Genomic DNA, 24,462 nt, shown 5'->3' on the forward strand with positions numbered 1-24,462 from the left:
CTGCAGCTGGCTGTTTAAGGACTTAATAGATTCTTGCACAAACAAGCTGTGTCAAGTACTACTTTTGTGATGTGCAATAAACATGGAATAGTGCCCACTGTCCATTCATAGGAGGCTATCCATGCCAAAGTTTAAATCACTCATAAAACGTTTTCTTTCCCAGGCTTTTGGCATTCTATTTGATGTGGCCTGAATTTGCCATCTCTGTTCTTTTACTGACCTGTCGCTATTCTTTTTTGCCTCTCTTCTGGTTGTCTGTCCCTCTGTTCATCACTTTCCTGAATGATTGCTTTCTCTCTCCTATCAATTGATTTGTAGTTCCTTTCTACCTTTAATTTTGTTTTTAGGTTGTACACTGCCTTGCTCTGCTTGTTGGCATTGTGTGGTATAGCAAATACAAATAAACAACACAAATATGAAATTTTAACATTTTCATACAGTGTGATGTAATATAATAAAATACAATTTTTAAAGCACATAAGTCTGGATCTGTTCGACTAAAGGTGACAAAGGTGAAAGAAATCAAATTAAGTCGAGAAGTACATTCCTGAAGGTCACAGAAACTTCTGCTATCAGATTGTAGCTAACGACAGTTCAAGAGATAGTTTAGCAGATGAAATGGAATTTATGATATAAATCTATGCACAACTATTGCATTATTAATCAGACATTAATATTTAAACAAAAAAAAATGTTAAGAAGCTTTAGACAGTAGTCTTCACATTATTTTTGCTAGTCTGACAATAATAAGAATAATATAACCTGTGAATGACGGCTTTCACAGGAAAAAAATCTAAATACAAGAATTGCTTTTGTCAAAAATGTGATTTTTGTGACATCCGTTTTTTTGTGCAGAGCCCTTCAATTATATCATATACTACCCCCCTTATTGGGGACAGTCAAGGAGAGAAAATATAAAGGAGATAAAGAGGTTTTGTAAATATTTGAACATTGCCTCTTCTGTTGTTAATATCCCAGTTATTTGCCTTAAGTAAATTCACTGGTTCAGAACAGTGATCTATTATCTTGTCTGAATGGAGTGTAAAGAGTGTGTGGTGATGCTGCGTGCTTTTGTAGGTCTGACACCGGTCCCAAACTAACAAATTTTTTTTATGAGAGTTGTCCTCCCTTACAGTATCGTGGCATCCACCGTGACCTGTCTTACAACCTTGCTCTGAGAAGAAAAAAAATCTCTCTCTCTAAAAAGCTACCAAAGACAAATTTAGGAACGCTAATCTATGAGATGCAAAACAATACAAATTATGTACAAGAATACTGTGTTCAGATTTTACTTTTAGTTTACTCTGTTTTAGAATATTATGTTTAGGATTTATCGATTTAAAAGTCTCATATGGCGTCATTTGACTCTGTATATTGACTGTAAACCACTTTGGACAAAACACATGATTTAGCAGACTATAAAGTTGCCAAAATAAATAGTTATTTATTGAATGCTATGGTCCCAGGCAATCTGAATATATTTTGCTGACCCTAACTAGAGCTTTCTGGTTAGCTGGGATTTTTGTTTGGGGTCGAGTCGAGAACATTTTTCTAATTCTAATGCTAATGCTCAAGTGGACGCTGCAAAACCTCAAGTACCACAATCCAATGCAAGCACAGGGCAAAACGCCAGAACTGGAAGCAAATGCCGCTTGCGAGCCGGAGTTCCTCAGCAGCCCTGGGCTATGGGAGGCGCCACTTCACTGCCACCCACGCCCTCACTTGCCTGCGTAAGCAGCTTCGGCCTCGTCTGGGTTCGGCAAAGCTTCGGCTCCCATGTCGATTTGTTCCGGATCCGCCATTACTGCTACGGCCGTCACTTCGGGTTCCTGCTCGGAATCTTCCTCCTCCTCCTCCTCCCCCTCCCCCATTGCTGTAGCCTCCCCCAAACTCAGCTCTTGCTTAGCGACTTCCTCCGAATCCTCCATCCTATACCGAAACGAGTGCCGACCAGCACTAACCCCGAATGCGGCCGGATTCAGCCGAATTGTGTTGTGGCGGAAGATTCCGATCTCGTCCGAAACCCACCGGGTACACTGGAGACTGAGCCCGCGTTTCCCCGAGCAGGGCCGAGAGCGGAGCCACCCGAGATACGCCGAGCCCCGGCCGAAGTGAAACGAAACGATTCACGAACGAGGGTTAGGAGGAGAGGCCGCCGATTGTCTTGTGCCCGCCTTCTGCGCCGAACTCGAATCCCAGCCGTTGATTGGCTGCCGTTCTGTCTCTCTACGCAGTATTTTCTTTCTATAGGCAGTCCGCACTTTTTCCGAATCCGGAATTTTGGCGACGTCCGGAAACAGCCGAAGAAATTCGCACTCGGCAGCAGGAAGAAACGTTTACCGCACAGCTTGTCGGGACGGAGAAGAAAAGTGTATGGCGGCGGTCAGAAGAGGTGAGTGCGCCGACGCGTTGCCATAGTTACCGAACGCTCCTTTAGTGAAAAACGTAGGTCGGCTTTGTATTACTTTTACGAACGTATTTATTTCCTGCTCTGGGTAAGATATACTGTTCGTGATAAGGAGCGGGTTCCATGCCTTTAGCAATAGAACATAAGAATAGCTACACTGGGACAGACCAAAATGGTCCCTCTAGCCCAGTATCCTGCTTCCAACAGTGGCCAGTCCAGGTCACAAGTACCTAGCAGAAACCCAATTAGTAGCAGCAGCATTACATGCTACCAATCCTGGGACAAGCAGTGGCTTCCTCCGTGTGTGTCCATCTATGGACTTTTTCTCCAGCAACTTGTCCAAACCATTTTTTTAAACCTAGAGACGCCATGTAATTTCATTGAGTGTCCCCTGGTCTTTGTACTTTTTGAAAGCGTGAAAATTCGATTCTACCCGTTCTACACCACTCAGAATTTTATAGACCTCATTCATATCCCCTCCCCCATCTGTCTCTTTTCCAAGCTGAAGAGCCCTAACCTCTTCAGCCGTTCATCCCCTTTATCATTTTGGTCACTCTTCTTTGAACCTTTTCTATGTTTTTTGAGATACCGGGACCAGAATTATACACAATGCTCAAGGTGAGGTCACACCATGGAGCAATACAGAGGTGTTATAATATTCTTGGTCTTATTTTGCATCCCTTTCCTAATAATTCCTAGCATCCTGTTTGCTTTTTTGTCCACCGCCACACACTGGGCAGAAGATTTCAGCATATTGCCTACAATGACACCTAGAACATAAGCACCACCATACTGGGAAAAGACCAAGGGTCCATCAAGCCCAGCATCCTGTCTCCGACAGTGGCCAATCCAGGCCTCAAGAACCCGGCAAAAACCCAAAAATTTAAATTAATGTTTAATGGACTTTTCCTTCAGGAATCTGTCCAAACCCCCTTTAAACTCAGCAAGGCCAACTGCTGTCACTACATTTTCCGGCAGCGAGTTTCAGAGTCTAACTACGCGCTGAGTAAAGAAAAACTTTCTTCTACTTGTTTTAAATCTACCATATTCTAGCTTCATCTTATGTCCCCTGGTTCTATTATTGTTAGAAAGTGTAAACAAACGCTTCACATCTGTCCGCTCCATTCCACTCATTATCTTGTAGACTTCTATCATATGACCCCTCAGCCACCTCTTCTCCAAGCTGAAAGGCCCTAACAGTCTTAGCCTTTCCTCATAGGGAAGTCCTGCCATCCCTTTTACCATTTTCGTCGCCCTTCTCTGCACTTTTTCCAATTCCTTTATATCTTTTTTGAGGTGCGGTGACCAGAACTGAACACAATACTCGAGGTGCAGTCTCACCATGGAGCGATACAACGACATTATAACATCCGCATGTTTGTTTTCCATCCCTTTCCTAATAATACTCAACATTCTGTGCGCCTTCTTAGCCCCAGCTGCACACTGAACAGAAGTTTTCAACATCTTATCCATGATGACTCCCAGATCCCTTTCTAAGTCTGTAACTCCTAACGTGGAACCTTGCATGACATAGCTGTAATTTGGGTTCCTCTTTCCCACATGCATCACTTTGCACTTGTCAACATTGAACTTCATCTGCCAGTTGGACACCCAATCTCCTAGTCTCGTGAGGTCCTCCTGTAATCTTTCACACTCCTCCTGTGACTTGATGACCCTGAATAACTTTGTGTCATCTGCGAATTTAATTACCTCACTAGTTACTCCCATCTCTAGGTCATTTATAAATATATTAAAAAGCAGCGGCCCCAACACAGACCCCTGAGGGACCCCACTAACTACCCTTCTCCATTAAGAATACTGACCATTCAACCCTACTCTCTGCTTCCTATCTTTCAACCAGCTCTTAATCCACAATAATACCCTACCTCCGATCCCATGACGCTCCAGTTTCCTCTGGAATCTTTCATGAGGCACTTTGTCAAACGCCTTCTGAAAATCCAGATACACAATATCCACCGACTCCCCATTGTCCACATGTTTGTTCACCCCCTCAAAAAAATGCAGTAGATTGGTGAGGCAAGACCTCCCTTCACTAAATCCGTGCTGACTTTGTCTCATGAGCCCATGTTTTTGTATGTGCTCTGTAATTTTATTCTTAATAATAGCCTCTACCATTTTGCCCGGCACTGAAGACTACTACTACTACTACTTAGCATTTCTATAGCGCTGCCAGGGTTACGCAGCGCTGTACAAGTTTAGCATGGGGAAGGACAGTCCCTGCTCAAGAGAGCTTACAATCTAAAGGTTACAAACTATGTAGTCAGTGTAGGTAACTTACAACTTAGGTAGTCAATGTAGGTAGCTTACAATCTAAAGGTTATAAACTATGTAGTCAGTGTAGGTGACATGAATGGGGAAGGTGGTTAGGCGCCAAAAGCAAGGGAGAAGAGATGGGCTTTGAGTAAGGACTTGAAGATGGGCAGGGAGGGTGCATGGTGTATGGGCTTGGGAAGTCTGTTCCAGGCATAAGGTGATGCGAGGCAGAAGGGGCGGAGTCTGGAGTTAGCGGTGGTAGAGAAGGGTACAGATAGTAGTGATTTGTCCTGAGAGCGGAGGTTACGGGTGGGAACATATGGGGAGAGGAGGGTAGAGAGGTAAAGGGGGGGCTGCAGATTGAGTGCACTTGAAGGTCCTTTTTTAAATATCGACGTTACATTGGCCACCCTCCAGTCTTCCGGTACCTCACCTGATTTTAGGGATAGATTACATATTACTAGCAGTAGCTCTACAAGTTCATTTTTCAGTTCTATTAATACTCTTGGATGAATACCATCCGGTCCTGGTGATTTACTACTCTTCAGTTTGCAGAACTGACCCATTACATCCTCCAAGTTTACAGAGAATTTGTTTAGTTTCTCTGACTCGCCCGCTTCAAATACCCTTTCCGGTACCGGTGTCCTTCCCAAATCCTCCTCGGTGAAGACCAAAGCAAAGAATTCATTTAACTTCTCCGCTACGGCTTTGTCTTCCCTGATCACCCCTTTAACACAACTGTCGTCCAGCGGCCCAACCGATTGTTTAGCTGGCTTCCTGCTTTTGATGTATCTAAAAAAAATTTTACTATGTGTTTTCACTTCTAATGCTAATTTTTTTCAAAGTCCTTTTTCGCCCTCCTTATCTCCGCTTTGCATTTGGCTCGGCATTCCTTATGTTTTATCTTATTATTTTCAGTTGGTTCTCTTCTCCAAGCTAACATTGGGGAATTATTGAAAAGGCCAAGAAAGGATGCCGGCAGGGGCAGGCACTCCCCATGTGGGAGGTGCGTGTACTGCCGGTATTCCCGTGACACCACAATGGTCACCATTCCCCACACTAACAAGCAGTTTTTGTTAAAACAAAATACTTCATGTACCAGCAAACGAGTGATATACTGCATCATATGCCCTTGTGATCTGTATTATATAGGACACACAAAAAGGCAATTAAAAAACAGGCTTGCTGAGCACATCAGCAATTTACGTTATAATAAACAAGAGAATCCTCTGGTAGTACATTGGCAGCAATGCAGTCATTCTATTGAACAGCTTCGTTGTGTGGTGTTAATGCAGATCCCTCCTCCTAACAGAGGGGGCGATATCAGTACTCGTTTGCTGGTCCTGGAACAACGGTTCATTTTTACGTGGGGAACGGTGGCGCCCAGAGGCCTCAACCTTGAGGTCGAATGGGTTTGATGGTGTGTATCTTTAAATTGCCTAGGTGTGGCTGGTTATGTTTAATATTTAAATGGTGGGATTCCTTTCGTCAACCTAGCAAACTTCAGTGAGATGGCTTCTGGTCCACGCTTGTGAGTACGCCATTTTGGCAGGCAGCCAGGAACAACATTGATAGTAAGTGAGTTGTTATGTGATTTATAATAAGTATTGACACTGATTATAATGGATGTATTGTAATAGCGATAATTCTGTTAATATAGATTTTATGCCCTCTTACCCATGAGTTGCACTATTTAAGAGTGAGGTTGGAATTGAGAGAAAAAGCATTTAGCTGGAATATATTCAGCGCTGTATCGCCAGTAAAATTTGTAACGGCGTTAACAGCGGGAGACAAGAGTGTGGACAATTCTGGATCTCCCACTGTATTGAATGAAATCAACTTAAAGAGACATTACTTGATAACAAGCAGCATGTTAAGAGCTTTTTTGATGTTTTGTAGTTATATGTATTTTATAACAATAGCAACAGTGGGCGAGTGGTGTATGAATGGTGATGCATGAGTAAGTTTATTGTTTGTACGTGTCAAATGCTTAATATGGACACATTGCTGTAATAAAAAACAAATTGTTTTGATACAATTTGGTCACTGGAGTCTTTGTGAAGGAGGATATATTATGTGTAGCCAGTTGGCTGTGTACCACCTAATGACTTTTTTCTCTTAAATTTTGTCGGTCTGACATGAATCATTTAAAAACAAATCTCTTGTAATATAAGACCTTGAAAAGATATGAAGGGCACAGGAACTGAAACACATTCAATAAACTAATCAGTAAGTATGCATGATGTGACCTGGGCATTCTGAAAGTAGAAATTGACCAAGACGAAGAAGTGACTTTTTTTTCCATCTTTCTGTAGAGTTTTTTTTCTAATTCCTATTTTTTTCTGTCTTGACAGGAAAAAGCTCGACGGTTGTATCCTTTTGGTATATCATATTCTCGAGTGTGATCAGTGGTAGCAGGTCCCATGAAACTATGATTTTCTGCTGCAATATGTTGGTCAATCTACACTTATTCCAGCATTATTTGTCTGAAGATTGCTTTGCAGTATCTGTCTTCTTTAAGAGGTCTTCTCTCAGTAAGACAAAGATCTCCTAAATCCCATGCTGAGAAAACAGCAGTAACACTGGCTAAAATTCTCCACAGTTGTCTTTTTCTTTCGCTCTGTTGGTTCACTCCCCTTTCCACCTTCCTTTCTTTAATGATGCACAATTTTCATATCTAGACTGTTTCTACCTGAAGTTACTTGCAATAGGAGCCACCTTTGAGCCTGACAATCAGTGCTGCTTTAGAAGCCAGCACTAGTTCACCCAAGGTTCAAAGAATTTAGTTTCCTGTTCCTCAGAGCCTAAGACCTTTATAATGGATAAAAGAGACAGGAAACCTAGCACCACCCTTTCCACAGTATTTCATACAATACATTCTCTTTTAGATACTGTACCTAATTGTTCTGCACCAGCTTTAAGAACATAGGGATGCAGACTTTTGGCTATCCTTAAAACCTCTTTTTATTCTTGAGCTATTTCATTTCTATTTTTCAGATGTCACAGTTAGATTATAACTATTGGACTTCACCTTACCTACCTTTAACATGGAAGTATTTATTTCTGGCTCTTAGAATCCTTCTTTCCTCTTTATGTGACTGAGTGTTGGGATTAGCTGCTTGTGAGCCTTGAGTTGGGTGCCTGACTGGTTGGGAGGCCAATGCTTTGCCCTCGGAGCTCTTGGAGGCCATTGATGAAAGCAAGCTTATACAAATGAGGAGACTGAACCTACTGTCAGAACTGGTAACCCCACTCTTAAGGAATCAAATTGCTCCTCAAGACTAGAAAATGGGTTGCGGGAATCCATAGAGGTTCATGATATCTGAAGTTGTGATTGAAGCTAGCCAGTTCACTACTGCATGTTTTCTGAATGTGAAGTACTTGAGATTAGAACTGAAAGTATCTGGCACTGCTGTTGGACTTGTATGTTGGAGAGCTTGTCTCTCGATTAAATCCTGGTGGTGAAGGGAACATATACACTTATATTACTCATGTATTTAAATAAAGTCAAATTTTAAGCCTGAAAGGGATTGTGTCCCAGTATCTTCAGCTCAAACCCTGACACTGAAGCAGTCATGGGAGAAACAGCTCTGCCCCTGGAAAAGGATGGAAACGAAGCATTTGACACTTCAGTTCAAAACAGCAGGGATATTACTCTTTTGCACTTCTAAGAAGATAACCTACACAGAATCACAATTACAACCCTAAATGAAGGCATGGGGGTAACCTGCACAGAGCAACAATACAATCCTGACAACATTACTGGGCAAATTGGGTTTTTATCTGCTGCTCACCTGCTATGTTACTTTGTTATTCTCCATAAAATTAATGCTCTCTGTTAGCTCATACCTCCCATGCAAGCTGAGGATTCAGTAATTTAACTCTCAGTTGCCCTAACGCTGCTTGATGAATTTCCCCCTAAATCATGGAATACAAATTGGAGCGCTCTTGCATATGCCCAGGCAGGCATGTCAAGGCTCACAGTGTCAGTCATTGTGATCTACCTGAGATCATTCTCAATGGAAGAGATTTGTAAAGCCACAACATGGGCTTCTGTCCAAACATTTATACTCCTACCCTAGCTAAGATAATGTTCAAGCACCTTTCTGACCTCATTTGCAACTCTCTTTAACTAGTCCCTTACTCATTTTACTCTATCTTATCTATCTATATGTTCCATCTTTGCTTTAGGCTGTCTATGAAAATGTTTTATTACGTATTGTGTTGACTTTGTAATGTAGCATTCTATGCCGTACTTTGTGTTGTTGTTTGAATATTTTTACTGCTTTGTCTATTGCTTATGTTTGACTTATTCTTGCTGTACACTGCCTTGAGTGAATTCCTTTAAAACGGCGGTAAATAAATCCTAATAAATAAATACATTTTTGTAGTCTTTCCTGAAGAAGTTTTCCTTTTCCTAGCTCCTAAAACAAAGGCCTAGCCATGGGGGCTCCCAGTTTGGGTTTAGGCTTGGGCCTCCCCAACCTTGAGGTGTGTTGTCTTCTGCCTTAGTTGGCAAGGATCCCCAAACCCCACCAACATTTTTGAACTTCAGTGGTAAAATATTTTAATAGTTATACTGTCTTGCCTAGAAGAATCTCAGGTAGGAGTATAAATGATGACCTCCTCTAATGAAGCTTGCCACGGCATTGGCACCCCTCCCCCATGCATGTGCAAAAGGCAGGCCTCTTCTGTGTATGATCCATTCTGGGAGCTGCATCAGCCCAGGAAATGCCACGCTAGCGACTCCTGATGGCAGTAATGCCAACAAAGCCCATGCACTTTGAATAGACTCTGTTGGCATTGCAGTGTGGGAACCGCTAGTGCAGCTTGATAAAAGAGACCCTGAGATTCTTTTAGGCAAGATAGTGTAACTATTAAAAAATTTTACCATTGAAGTTCAAAAATCCATGCATCTACATCACCTATAAATATTTAAATATAGAAACATTTATTTTTAACTAAACACTATAGTAAGTTCTGAATTTTTGCATTATTAATTTTTAGTTTTTTAAATTTTTAGGGCTTCAGAGAATCATGTGATTAAAACAGGTCAAAGGACATTTCTACGGAGTATCTCCCTTGGCATGTCCAGACAAATGAGTTGTGACCAGCAGATGGAGATAGAGAACTCTGAGTTGTGTCTCATAAGCTCCTGTACGTTGTGGTGACTTCTGTGTGACCTCCTGTCCTGCTTGCCAGTTGAGTTTGGGGTTGAGAATGTCCTGTGCCTCAGATGTAAACCTAGTGGTCTAGGTCCCTCCCTGCTTCTCTGTTGCCACTTTCTGCCTCTTTATCTCAGTCTTCCTGTCTCTTTTTCTTGTGCCTCTAACAAAAAAAAAAAAAAAAGGAGCCACTGCAGTTCTTTTTGAGAGCACTTGTGCTGTGGGAAGATTGTGGAGCTTCAGTGCCTTGGTGGTCACATGACTGGCTATTTTTTGTGATTATATTTATTATTCTGTATGTCTGAGCCTATTAAGTCTTGTGTGCGCTGCAGTGGTAAGCTCTCGGCTACCAGTTCCTACATACTTTGCTTTACTTCTCTGGACATGTTGCTTTTACCTACTTTGACAGTCACTACTCCGTCTCCAGTTCAATTCAGCCCCACTCCGATGTCAGTTTTGGTGGGCTCAGCATCAACGGCTCTTTCGCTCCATGATGCTTTGGCAGCCATTTTGTCAGCGGGTTCCTTGCCTACTGCTGTGTCCTGGGATGTTGGTTTTGTGGGGGTAGAAGTCTCTTCCCTGCCATTTTCACGTGAATTCGTTCTTTTATAACATCAGACCTTTTTATTACTCAAGCTGCCTCCTTCTTCCCCTTAAGTTGCTTTTGAGGAGCAGCTTCCTAAGAAACAAAAAATGTCCTTTTTGTAGGATTTGGAGAATGTTCCTCCTCAGGACTGAGAGGTTGTTATCTGTATATTCTGACTGTCCTAGTTCTGCTGATGGCCCTGACTTGGACATTTCAGAGGCAGATGGGGATGATGATCCTACTGTAGCTAGGCTGTTTTTCAGAGCAGAGTTGCCTCTATTGATCACAGAATCTATGGAGGCTTTAAATATTTCTTCCTCTGCTTCTCTGGTCCTGCTCCATCTATTATGTCGGGTACTAAGAAACCTCCTGTATCTTTCCATATTCATGAGGCTATGCAGGAGCTTATTGCAGCTCAGGGGGAGAACCCCGATTCTAACCTCCAGGTGGCTTGTGCTATGTCCAAATTCTATCCCCTTCTGCCGTCTGCTTTAGAGCAGTTTGCTCTGCCTAAGGTGGATTTCCTTATTACGGTGGTTACTGAATGTATCACTATCCCTGGTGAAGGCAGCACTGCATTAAAGGATATGCATGACTGCAAGCTTGAGGCTTCCATGAATGAAGCTTGCCTTTCAGCTAGCTGCGTTAAATTCTCAGGCAACAATTTCTTCTTCCATATCATCATGCTGAGCAATCCATAGACTGGTGGGTTGTGTCCATCTACCAGCAGGTGGAGATAGAGAGCAATCCTTTTACCTCCCTATATGTGGTCATGTGCTGCCGGAAACTCCTCAGTATGTTCTCTATCTCAGCAGGTGGTGGTCACACACAGCAGCAGCTCTGGCTAGGTCTCCAAGCCTAATCTTTAGGTTTTGTTGAGTACCTGGGGTTGAGGGCTCTTCTTGAGCAAGTGCAAACCTGGTGGTGCCAGGTCCCTCCTTTTCTCCCCCCTCCCGCTGGCTCCGTTTAAAAAAAAAAAAAAATTTGACGTCCTTTAAGGGCGTTTATTTCAACGTTTATATCAGCGTTTATTGCAGCTGCTCACTGGGACACCAGTTCGTTACAGCTCGGAGCGAGAAGCAGGTAATTTTACCTTTTTATAGCGGGCAGGGGGTTCCCCGTTTGGTCTCCACATGGCTTATGGCGTCGGAGGGCAAGGGCGCGAAGATTCGCTCCCCGGACCGCATGTGTGCGTCTAGCAGGGATACGGGGGTTTTCAAAGCCTGAATCGCCTTTGTTGGGCATCAGTTTGGAGTCCGGTAAGTGTCCCGGTTCTTCCTCCGGTGCGGCGGTTTTTCCCGCCATTAGCGCCCATCCCCCACTGCTCGCCCACTCCATGTTGGCCGGCCACTCTGCTCGGACGGCTTCTTCTTGGGCCACCCTCGAGCTGGGAGACGTTAATGCTATGGTCACCCTTGATTCGGGCGACGGCAAGAAAGTTAAGCGCTGTTCTTCCCACGCGGCTCCTCCTCGGAGTTTTGCGCCGGACGCCATTTTGGATGCACAGCATGTTTCTCCCCCGCTCTTGTGAGCGCCGGTTGAGGGTGCGTCTAGGGCCGTGGCCCAGGCGACAGAAGTGCACAGTCTAGGGGGTTTCTCCCCTGAGTTCTTTTTGCTGCTGCATCAGGCTTTTCTTATGATAAACGCTGCCCCGGCTCCCCCCCCTGATCAAGGGGCTGAGGCCTCCGGAAGCAAACGCCCTCGGGTGGACTTCCAGGCCCTAGAGGACTCGGTCTCCTCTGATGTAGATGAGGGCAGCGTATCTGAGTTCTCCCAACGGTCCTTTGAGGATTCCTTGGAGGAGACGGATTCCAGCTCGGATGGAGCGGATGAACCCTCTGCAGCACGGATCTTTTGCTCAGAGGATTTGCCCAACCTGTTAGTGCAGGCCATGAGCATTTTGAAGAGTTCCTCTCCGGAGGACGTCTCTCCCTCAGCCTCTGTTGGCTCTGCCATTATGCGGGGGACTAAGCGCCCGCCTAGAACCTTCCACGTGCATGATTGCACACCTTGATTTCGGCTCAATGGGATTTCCCAGAAGCAAGCCTTAAAGTGGCTAGGGCTATGTCCCGCCTCTATCCTCTGCCTGAAGGTGAACTGGAGGCCTTTCTTGGGCCTACCATAGATTCTTTAATCACTGCGGTGACTAAGAAAACGGCGTTGCCGGTGGAAGGTGGCACGGCCCTAAAGGACGCCCAAGACAGGAGTTTGGAGGCGGCTTTAAAGTTGTCCTTCGAGGCGGCTGCTTTAAGTTTACAGGCCTCAATTTGTGGCTCCTATGTGGCCAGGGCGTGCCGGGACGCTTGCGCAGCGGGCTTCCCCCTCGGATCCTTCCTTGAGGGCTGATTGGCCAGCCCTGGAATCGGGCTTGGCCTACTTGGCAGGCTGGCTGTATGATGTCTTGAGAGCCTCGGCTAAAGGTATGGCTCAGACAGTCTCTGCACGGCGGTGGCTTTGGCTGAAGCATTGGTCTGCTGACCACGCCTCTAAGTCTCGCCTGGCTAAGTTGCCTTTTAAAGGCAAGCTGCTCTTTGGGGTCAAGCTGGACAAGATTGTGACCGATCTCGGCACGTCTAAGGGCAAGAGGTTACCGGAGGTCAGGGCTCGGGCCAATGCTGCCCGCCCCGATTCCTCCAAAGGACGGTTTCAGGAAGCCCGTCGGTATTGCCCGGGCAAGTCGAGCTCCTCTGCCCCCTCTTCCATCAAAAGGAATTTCTCCCCCAAGCAGCATTCCTTTCGCAGAGACCGCCGTCCCGGAGGTGCCACCTCCGGTCCTCCCCCAGGGTCTCGTACCCAATGACGGGACGCTGGTCCATGGCCCAGAGCAGATTGGAGGACGCCTATCCTCGTTTCTGGGCGAGTGGACCAGGGTAACTTCGGACGCTTGAGTGCTGGAAGTCATCAGAGACGGCTACAAGCTAGAGTTCTGCCGACCCTTAAGAATCGGGTTTGTGCACTCTCCCTGCAAGTCTCCGGTCAAGCTGTGGCAGTGCAGCAGACTTTGGACAATCTGATCCGCCTGGGTGCGGTCGTTCCGGTGCCAGAGATCCTCTGGCAAGGGACGTTACTCCATTTCTTTGTGGTACCTAAGAAAGGAGGTTTTGTCTGGCCTATCCTCAACCTCAAGGGGTCAATCGGGCTTTGGAAGTTCGGCACTTCCGAATGGAGACTCTCCGCTCTGTTATAGCGGCAGTACAGGCAGGGGAGTTCCTGGCATCCTTGGACATCAAGGAAGCTTACTTGCATATTCCCATCTGGCCTCCTCATCAACGCTTTCCGCGTTTTGCAGTTCTGAGGACACTCCCAGTTCAGAGCCCTCCCTTTCGGGTTGGCTACTGCTCAGCGGACCTTCTCCAAGTTATGGTGGTCATCATGGCCTTCCTACGCAAGAAAGGAGTACAAGTCCATCCTTATCTGGATGACTGGTTGATCCGAGCCCCCTCTTATGCAGAGTGCGGCAGAGCTTTAGACCGGGTGATTGCTCTTTTGAGCTCCCTGAGGTGGATCATCAACTGGGAGAAAAGCCAGCTGCGCCCGACTCAGTCCCTGGAGTATCTGGGAGTTTCGATTCGACCCCCAAGTGGGCAGAGTGTTCCTGCCAGACATTCGGATTGTCAAGCTTCAGGCTCAGGTGGACAAGTTCCTAGCAGCCTCTTGTCTTCGGGCTCGGGACTATGGGCAGCAGCTGTTGTGCTTTATGACGGCCACGATGGAAGTATTGCCCTGGGTCAGGGCCCATATGAGACCTATACAGCTCTCTCTGCTGCAGCGATGGACTCCAGCTTCAGAGGATTACACTGTGCGCCTTCCCTTGGATCCAGCGGTGCGCAAGGCGCTGAGCTGGTGGCGGAGGCCAGACAAGCCGTCCGCAGGAATGCCTCTTGTGACCCCGGAGTGGGTTTTCGTCACGGCGGACGCCTCTTTGTGGGGCTGGGGAGCCCACTGCTAGGGAAGGACAGCGCAGGGGCTCTGGTCCCCTGCAGAGGCAGAGTGGTCTATCAACCTCCCGGAACTCAAGAGCCATTCAGTTGGCGCCTTTGGAGTTTCTCCCGGGCCTGGCGCTGAAGCCAGTACGGGTCCTGTCGGACAATGCCACGGCTGTGGCCTATGTCAATCACCGGGGAGGTACCAGGAGCGCCCCTCTAGCCAAGGAGGCCATGAAGCTATGCCTGTGGGCGGAAGCAAACCTGGAACAGCTGTCGGCTGCCCACGTTGCGGGAGTCATGAATATTGCTAAGGCGTTCTTGGACATCTCGAAGCGCTGAGGCCAGCCGAGCCTAGATTTGATGGCGTCTTCAGCCAATTGTCAAGTGCCGCGCTTTTTCAGCAGAGGACGGGACCCTCGATCTCTGGGAGTAGATGTTCTTCTCCCACAGTGGCCGACACAGGAGCTTCTCTTTGTGTTCCCGCCTTGGCCAATGTTGGGCAGGGTGCTAGGCCGGGTGGCAAAGCATCCGGGCCGGATAATCCTGGTGAGTCCGGATTGGCCCAGACGTCCCTGGTATGCGGACTTGATCAGGCTCTCAGTGGACGGACCTCTGCAGATGCCAGCGGAGCGGGGCCTGTTGCATCAGGGTCCCGTGGTGATGGAGGATCCCTCCCCCTTTGGTCTTACGGCCTGGCTATTGAGCAGCAGCGTCGGAGCAAGCAGAACTTCTCAGACAAGGTCATCGCCACTATGCTCAGAGCGAGGAAGCGCTCTACTTCTACTGATTACGCCAGGGTTTGGCGTACCTTTGCATCGTGGTATGAGGCAGGCTCACTTTCTCCCTTCACTGCTCCAATTTCATCAGTGTTGGCGTTCCTGCAAGAAGGTCTGGGAAAAGGCCTGTCGCTCAGTTCCCTAAAGGTCCAGGTAGCGGCTCTTGCTTGCTTCAGGGGTCACCTGAAGGGTGTTTCCCTGGCATTGCAGCCAGATGTGGTGCGCTTTCTCAAGAGAGTTATTCACCTGCGCCCTCCTCTGCACGCAGTGGTACCTGCGTGGAATCTCAATCTGGTGCTAAGAGCCTTGCAGAAGCTGCCTTGTGAACCCTTGTCGAGGGCATCTCTGAAAGAATTGACGTTGAAAGCAGTCTTTTGGTGGCTATCGCTTCAGCCAGAAGAGTTTCCGAGCTCCAGGCGCTATCATGTCGAGAGCTTTTTCTGCAGTTCACTGAGGCAGGAGTGTCTATTCGCACAGTGCCTTCCTTTCTGCCCAAGATTGGTCCTCGCTTCCATGTGAATCAGCAGCTCTGTCTACCCTCCTTTTGTAGGGAGGACTACCCAGAGGAGTACTCTGCTCTCAAATATTTAGATGTGAGACGAGTCATCGTCAGATACTTGTTAGTGACCAATGATTCCGGAAGTCGGATCATCTGTTTGTGCTGTTCGCAGGTCCTCGTAAGGGTCTGCAGGCTGCCGAGCCTACAATGGCACGATGGGTCAAGGAACCCATTGCAGCGGCTTATGTGGCCGCAGGGAAGGTGCCGCCTATCCAGCTGAAGGCTCACTCCACTAGAGTACAGGCGGCCTCGATGGCAGAGGCCGAGTCCATCTCCTTGGAAGAGATTTGTAGGGCGGCAACTTGGGCATCGGCTTATACCTTCTCCAGACATTACCGCTTGACTGTGGCTGCTCGGGCGGAGGCCCGGTTTGGAGCTTCAGTGTTGCGGTCAGGGATTTCTGTGTCCCGCCCTGGGTGAGTACTGCTTCGGTACATCCCACCAGTCTATGGATTGATCAGCATGATGATATGGAAGGTAAAATTATGTATCATACCTGATAATTTTCTTTCCATTAATCATAGCTGATCAATCCATAGCCCCTCCCAGATATCTGTACTGTTTATATTCTGGTTGCATTTCAGGTTCAAGTTTAGTCTTCAGTTCCTGTTCAGGAGGACTTCGTGTTCAAGTTTTTTCAATTGGATTCTTCAGGAGTTGAGACGATTTTGTGTTACAGTGAGCTGCTGCATTCCTCTTCCCCCCCCCCCCCCCCCCCCCCGTTTTACGGGGCTGGATTGATACCTAAATTCTGCCGGCGCTCCCTCCCGCTTCGTGCGGCTGTAAGGCAGCTTTGTACCCCTCCCGCTTCGGCGGTGTTAGGTTCAGTCAGCTCCTCCTGCGGTTGCAGGATAAGCCAGATCCCCCCGCATCGGCGGGTGTGGTGTCCCTCCCCCGCTCCGCGGGGATGAGCTGGACGGATTCCCCTCCCCCACTTGTGTGGGGATGAGTTGGGTTAATTCCCCTCCCCCGTTTCAGCGGTGGTGAGCTGGGCAGAGTGTCCCTTTGTGGGTGTAATTCTCTAAGTGCTGAATCCTGCGGATGGAGCTTTGATATCGACATACTGAGGAGTTTCCAGCAGCACATGACCACATATAGGGAGGCAAACGTTTGCTCTCTATCTCCACCTGCTGGTAGATGGACACAACCCACCAGTCTATCGATTGATCAGCTATGATTAATGGAAAGAAAATTATCAGGTATGATACATAATTTTACCTTCTTTTCTAGCCAGGGCTTCTTTATTGTGGATTCAACAATTGTCCACATTGGATTCGCTTCCAGACTTTCTCCCTACCCTAGAGGTGGGGTTGTCCTGTTTGTCAGACACTTTTTATGATATTCTCTGAGCGTCAGTTAAGAGTATGGCTTTGGCCGTTTTGGCACGACACTGGCTATGGTTGAGGCATTGGGCCGCTGATGTGGCATCCAAATTTCATCTGGCGAAGTTGTCTTTTGGGGGGAAGCTAGTCTTTGGTGTGGATTTGGAGAAGGTTGTTAAAGACCTGGGAGATTCCAAGGTCCAGCAGCTACCTGAGGACAAGCCTAAGCCTCATCTCTGGGCAGCTAAGTCTCGGTTTTGAGAAGCACGAAGGTATAGACCAGGGAAGGCTAATGCTTCTCCTCAAAAACCTCGCTTTCCTCAGACAGTCTTCCTTTCAAGGAGGCAAGAAGCCCTTTTTCACTTCCGCAAGAACCGTTCCCTCTTTGCAGCCCTCACAATGACGGAGTCGAGGTTCACTCCTTGTACATAGGCATAGGTGGGTGCCTTTCCCACTTTCACAAAGAGTGGACCACTTGCAGATTTTTTTCATGCTGTCCCCTTGCGGCAGCTATGCAAAAAGTTGAGGAGTGCTTACTTTAGACCAGTGGTTCCCAAACCTAGTCCTGGAGGCACCCCAGCCAGTCAGGTTTTCAGGATACCCACAGTAAATATTCGTGAGAGATATTTGCATACAATGGAGGCAATGCATGCAAATTTCTCTCATGAATATTCATTGTGGGGTATCCTGAAAACCTTGACTGGCTGGGGTGCCCCCAAGACCAGGTTTTGGAACCACTGCCTTAGCCTCTTTAAGGTGACTGGGGGCCATTCACCCTGTTCCTCTGGCGGAGAGGGGCACAGGTCGATATTCCATCTATTTTGTCCCAAAGAAAGAATACTTTTTTTGCCTTGAAATGCAGAATTACCGCAAGGAGACTCTTCGTTCTGTCATAGCCTCAGTCCAGCCAGGTGAGTTTCTCACCTCATTGGACCTCAAAGAGGCTCATTTTCATATCCCAATTTGGCCTCCTCACAGGAAATTTCTCCAGTTTGTGATCCCGAGAGATCATTTTCAATTCAAGGCCATGCCTTTGGACTTCGCCACTGTACCTCGCACATTTTCAAAAGTTATGGTGGTGGTGGCAGCCTTTTTTTACTGGCAAGGGATCCAGGTACATCCTTACTCAGGCGATTGGCTAATTTGGGTGCCTTCTTATCAAGAGAGCCTTTGCAGTACACAGACAGTCCTGCCTCTTCTTTCGGCACTGGGTTAGGTGGTGAATTACAGCAAGAGTCATCTCACCCCCACCCAGATCCTGGATTTTCTGGGGTGGGGGGGGGGGGGTTTCAGTACCCAGGCGGGGAAGGTTTTCCTTCCTCAGTATCATCAGCTCAAGCTCAAACATAGAAACATGATGGCAGATAAAGGCCATATGACCTATCCAGTCTGCCCATCCTCTGTAACCCTAATTCTTCCTGTTCCTAAGCGATCCCACATGCTTATCCCATGTCTTTTTAAATTCTGGAACAGTCCTCAACTCCACCACCTCCACCGGGAGGCTATTCCACGCCTCCACCACCCTTTCTGTGAAATAATACTTCCTTAGGTTACTCCTAAGCCTATTCCCTCTTAACTTTGTCATATGCCCCCTCATTCCAGAGCTCTTGTTCATTTGAAAAAGGCTCTCTTCCTGTACATAAATGCCCTTGAGATATTTAAACATTTCTCCTCCCTCCCTCCTCTCTTCCAGCGTATACATGTTGAGGTTACTATTACTACTACTACTATTTAACATTTCTAAAGTGCTACTAGGGTTACGCAGCGCTGTACAAGTTAACATAGAAGGACAGTCCCTGCTCAAAGAGCTTACAATCTAATGGACAAATGTAGGGGCAGTCAAATTGGGGCATCTAGATTTCTTGAAAGGTATAAAGGTTAGGTGCCAAAGGCAACATTGAAGAGGTGGGCTTTGAGCAAGGATTTGAAAATGGGTAGGGAGGGGGCTAGGCGTAGGGGCTCAGGAAGTTGATTCCACGCATAGGGTGAGGCAAGGCAGAATGGGCGGAGCCTGGAGTTGGCGGTGGTGGAGAAGGGTATTGAGAGGAGGGATTTGTCCTGTGAGCGGAGGTTTCGGGCGGGAACATAGGGGGAGATGAGGGTGGAGAGGTAATGAGGGGCTGCAGACTGAGTGCATTTGTAGGTGAGAAGGAGAAGCTTGAACTGTATGCGGTATCTGATCGGAAGCCAGTGAAGCGACCTGAGGAGAGGGGCGATATGAGTATATCGGTTCAGGCGGAATATAAGACGTGCAGCAGAGTTTAAAGGGGATTAAAGGGGGGGGATAGATGGCTAAGTGGGAGGCCAGTGAGGAGACGGTTGCAGTAGTCAAGGCGAGAGGTAATGAGAGCGTGGATGAGAGTTCGGGTGGTGTGCTCAGACAGGAAAGGGCGAATTTTGCTGATGTTAAAGAGCAAGAAGCGACAGGTCTTGGCTGTCTGCTGGATATATGCCGAGAATGAGAGGGAGGAGTCGAAGATGACTCCGAGGTTGCGGGCAGATGAGACAGGGAGGATGACGGTGTTATCAACTGAGATCGAGAGCGGAGGAAGAAGAGAGGTGGGTTTTGGTGGAAAGACAATAAGCTCGATCTTGGACATGTTCAGTTTCAGGTGGCGGTTGGACATCCATGCAGCAATGTCGGCTAAGCAGGCCGATACCTTGGTCTGGGTCTCCACGGTGATGTCTGGTGTGGAGAGATACAGCTGGGTGTCGTCAGCATAAAGATGATACTGGAAACCATGAGATGAGATCAGTGAGCCCAGGGAAGAGGTGTAGATTGAAAAAAGAAGGAGTCCAAGGACAGATCCCTGGGGAACTCCAACAGAGAGCGGGATGGGGGTGGAGGAAGAACCATGAGAGTGTACTTTGAAGGTGCGGTGGGAGAGATAGGAGGAGAAACAGGAGAGGACAGAGCCCTGGAACCCAAATGAGGACAGTGTGGCAAGAAGTAAATCATGATTGACAGTGTCAAAAGCGGCGGATAGATCTAGGAGGATAAGGATGGAGTAGTGGCCTCTGGATTTGGCAAGGAACAGGTCATTACAGACTTTAGAGAGTGCTGTTTCTGTCGAGTGTAGAGGGCGGAAACCGGATTGAAGCAGATCGAGGATGGCCTGAGAGGAAAGGAAATCAAGGCAGCGGCTGTGAACGGCACGCTGAAGTATTTTGGAGAGGAAGGGTAGGAGGGAGATGGGGCGGTAGTTGGAGGGACTACGGCATGCTTGAAGGTGTCAGGGACAGTTGCTGTGGAGAGAGAGAGAGGTTGAGGATATGACAGATGGAGGGGGTGACAGTTGGAGAGAGGTGTTAAGTAAATTGGTGAGGATGGGATCAGAGGAACAAGTTGTGCATTTCGAGGAGGAAAGAAGGCGGGCGGTTTTCTCCTCGGTGATATCAGGAAAGGAGGAGAAAGAGTTGGTTGGTTGGTTGAGGGAGAGGGTTGAAGAGAGAAGAGGAGGAGGTGGCTTGGTAGTGAATTCAAGGTTGATCTTTTGCACCTTGTCACGGAAGTAGTCAGCCAGTGATTGAGGAGAGAGTGAGGGGGGGTGGGAGCGGAGGGTACTTTGAGGAGGGAGTTAAGGGTGGCGAAGAGACGACGAGGGTTGGAGCTGAGAGAATTGGTCAGTTGGGTGTAGTTCATAAGCCTGTCCCTATAATTTTTGCATTCAAGACCGCTTACTAATTTCATAGCCGCCCTCTGGACCGACTCCATCCTGTTTATATCTTTCCATAGGTGCGGTCTCCAGAACTGCACGCAGTACTCCAAATGAGGCTTCACCAGAAACTTATACAACGGCACTATCTCTTTATGCACCCAAGCATCCTTCTGGCTTTGGCCTTCGCTTTTTCTACCTGTTTGAAAGCTTTAAGGTCGTCAGACACAATCACCCCCAAGTCCCACTGTTCCTTCGCACACTGAAGCACTACACCCCCTATACTGTACTGTTCCTTCTGATTTTTGCGACCCAAGTGCATGACCCTGCATTTTTTGGGATTAAACCTTAGTTGCCAAATATCAGTCCATTCCTCTAGCTTCAGGCTTCTCTCTCTTCCCTGCCCACAGGCATGAGATGATGCTCAGGTTCTCAGTTCTTTGGCTGCAACTTTGGATGTTCTGCCTTGGGCGAAGTTCCACATGCTGCCCCTGTTGAGCCGGTAGTCTCCTGTCTCGGGGACTTATGACTAGCTGGTTCCATGGATGCTTCAAGCCAGACAGAGTCTGACTTGGTGGCTTCTCCCTGTGCACACTCAGGCAGGGTTGCCCTTACAGACGCCCAGGTGGTGCGTTCTCACCTCCGAAGCCAGCCTCTTCGGATGGGGAGCCCATTACCTTTACTACTCTGCACAGGGCCACTGGTCGGGAGTGGAGGCTTCCTGGTCCATCAACAGATTGTAAATTTTATCTGTCCGGAAAGCTCTACTAGCCTTTGCGTCTCTTCTTCATGGGAGACTGGTGCGTGTGCTCTCAGACAATGTCACAGCCGTGTCATACATCAACAGACAAGGAGGAACAAAGAGTGTGTCTCTAACCCAGGAGGCACGTCTTCTTTTTCAGTGGTCAGAATTGAACATTCCAATGATTTCAGCATTTCACATAGCAGGTTCACTGAACTCACAAGCAGATTTTCTCAGCAGAGTGTCTCTGGACCTGGGGGAATGACAGTTGTCAAAGACTGCATTGCGCTTCATTTCCACACAGTGGAGCCTTCCGGTTCTGGACCTCATGGCATCCAGACTCAATGTTTTAGGGAGAAAGACTCCTAAGGAATGGATGCACTGGTACAACCTTGGCCATCGGATGGCCTCCTTTATGTATTTCCTTCATGGCCTGTCGTGGAAAGGCTGTTGCACAGGATTGTTTATCATCCTAGGAAGGTCGTTCTTGTAGTTCCGGACTGGCTGAGATGTCCTTGATTATGCGGACCTCATCTGTCTTCAAATTGCTCCTCGGTTGACTCTTTCTCCACAGACGGGCTTATTGCACCAAGGTCCAGTACTTATGGAGGATCCCTCCCACTTTGGTCTTGTGACCTGGCTCTTGAGAGAGCACGTTTGAGGAAGAAGGGTTACATGGATGATGTTATTACTACATTGCTGCAAGACCAAAAGCCGTCCACTTCTTCTTATGCTAGATCTTATGCTAGAGTGTGGAGAACTTTTGAGAGCTGGTCTGCACAGAATGGTGTTTCTTCATTTCATGCTTCCTTGTCTCAAATTTTATTCTTCCTTCAGGAGGGATTCAAAAAAAGGCTTGGCTCTCAATTCGCTAAAGGTTCAGATGGCAGCGTTGGCATGTCATAGAGGTAGGATATAGACTGCCTCATTGACTGCTCACCCTGATATAGTGCGATTCCTCAAGGGAGTCACTCATCTGCATCCCCCCCCCCCCCCCCGCAATATTTGTCTTCAATGCAGTCTTCAAGTGGTTCTTAAAGCTCTTCAGTCGGCCCCATTTGAGCCCCTTCGTTTGGCAACTATCAAAGATCTAAAGGCAATATTTCTAGTTGCCATTTTGTCGGCATAGAGGGTTTCAGAGCTTCAAGCTCTCTCTTGCTTTTCTACTTTTCTGACTTGGGAGTTTCCATACGAACAGTTCCATCCTTTTTGCTTAAAATTGATCTCCTTTTCATGTCAATCAGACTCTGTTTCATCCTTCTTTTTCAAGGGAGGTCTGTTCTGCAGAGTATGCTATCCTGCTACTGTTGGATGTGAAGTACGTCCTTATCCGCTATCTTACCGCTACCAACGATTTCAGGCAGTCTGATCATCTTGTGGCCTCTTTGCAGGATCCTGGACCGGTTTGCCGGCCTCCAAAGTGACAGTAGCTCGATGGCTTAAAGAGGCTATTTCTTCTGCTTATATTCTGAAGGGAAGATCTGCTCCCATGCACGTCAAGACTTATTCTACCAGGTCTTTGGCAACTTGTTTGGCAGAGTCTAGGGCAATTTCGCTGGCAGAGATCTATCAGTCAGCGACGTGGTCTTCTTATCATACCTTTTTTAAGCATTACTGTTTGGATGTGTCTGCTTGAGCATTTACTTCCTTCGGAGCCACAGTTCTCACTGCAGGGATATCACAGTCTCTCCCCTCTTAAGGATTGCTTTTCTACTTTCCATTTGTCTGGACTGATCCTTGGGAAGTAATGGAAGGAAAAATTAGTTAATTACATGATAATTCTCTTTTCTTTAGTCCCAAAGGATCAGTCCAGGGCCCGCTTTTCTGTGATGGTTTTGTTTTTTCCAGGTTCTATGTAATTTCAAGTGTTTTTATTATTCTGGTTCTGTTATTTCTAAGGCACAAGTTTTGCCCTTTATTTCATAGTTCTTTTTCTGGCTAGAGGCTGGAGTTTTTTCTATGGAAGTCACTCTTTTTCACTGCTTTGTTACCGAAAACTGGATTGGTAGCTAAGAGCAGGAGCTTATGAGGCACAACTCATTAGATTTCTCTATCTCCACCTGCTGGCGGATGGTCACAACCCATTTGTCTGGACTGATCCTTTGGGACTAAAGGAAAGAAAATTGTCAGGTAATTAACTAATTTTTCCTTCTCAACCATTTACTAAATAATTTTAGCAGTATAAATTGTGCTTCCTATCCATAACATTTTAGGTTTGAGGTGAAAGGCGAAAACTTTCTAATTCCAGAAGCAGGCACAAATCCTGCTGAAACACTATTGTGTCTCAATGCTGTTTCTTGATCTGTATATGAAATTTGATTCATTGTGACAGCTTTCAGCAGTGAATGATCCCCTGCAATTGTGTTCCCAGCAGTGAGTGACATACTGTTTGTGTCATGTGGCTTGACTCGTGCTCCCTTAGTATAGCTCTGTTTCATGGATGTACTCGCCTGTTGGCTTAAAGACTGCTTTTAATTAAACATTTGGGATAGGAACACGATTTATACTGCTAAAATTATTGGGCAAATGCTTGAGAAAAATTCAAAGGCCTGGTCATGCCAAGGATGTTACTCCCTAGAAATGTCCTTTGACCTGTTTTAATCACATGACTCTCAGATGCCCTAAAAATAAAAAAAAAATCTTTAAATTAATAATGCAAATGGGGACAATATTTAGCCAACGGCTGTGAGTGTTTTTCTGACTACTGCTGGCGTTATTCTCTGATATTCAATGCTGGGCCATGTCTGGGTTTCACTTGCTAACCACTAATTTTCAGCAACAGTAACCGGTTAAGTGCCGCTGGAAATTAGCAGATAGTACCGATCAAGCGATTTAACCAGTCAGCGGCCATTCTTATTTTTTTGGAGTGGTGGCCATGACAAAATGCCAGAAGTGGTCCAGTAAATTTAATGTGAACAAGTGCAAAGTAACCTATATAGGGAATAATAACTGCATGAATAGATTATGACATGCTAAAGACTCATAGGTATCTATGAGTCTATAAAATAGTGCCTAAGTAGGTGCCCACCTGTCCTCTAAAAGCAGAGAC

General features: G+C 46.8%; 2 protein-coding genes across 2 annotated transcripts in view; one reads left to right on the plus strand and one right to left on the minus strand.

Moving 5' to 3' along the window:
* DEAF1 (DEAF1 transcription factor) overlaps positions 1–2,117 on the minus strand; it is a 149,580-nt gene extending 147,463 nt beyond the window's left edge. Inside the window, exon 1 of the mRNA XM_030201297.1 lies at positions 1,727–2,117. Within this exon, the coding sequence (XP_030057157.1) occupies positions 1,727–1,928 (202 nt within the window). The 5' untranslated portion in view covers positions 1,929–2,117. The remainder of the gene's footprint in view (positions 1–1,726) is intronic.
* Positions 2,118–2,359: 242 nt separating this feature from the next.
* TMEM80 (transmembrane protein 80) overlaps positions 2,360–24,462 on the plus strand; it is a 35,931-nt gene continuing 13,828 nt past the window's right edge. The window contains exons 1-2 of the mRNA XM_030199522.1: positions 2,360–2,392; positions 7,036–7,052. Of these exons, the coding sequence (XP_030055382.1) occupies positions 2,374–2,392; positions 7,036–7,052 (36 nt within the window). The 5' untranslated portion in view covers positions 2,360–2,373. The remainder of the gene's footprint in view (positions 2,393–7,035; positions 7,053–24,462) is intronic.

Source organism: Microcaecilia unicolor, chromosome 4 (genome assembly GCF_901765095.1).
Source record: "Microcaecilia unicolor chromosome 4, aMicUni1.1, whole genome shotgun sequence".
NCBI lineage: Eukaryota > Metazoa > Chordata > Amphibia > Gymnophiona > Siphonopidae > Microcaecilia > Microcaecilia unicolor.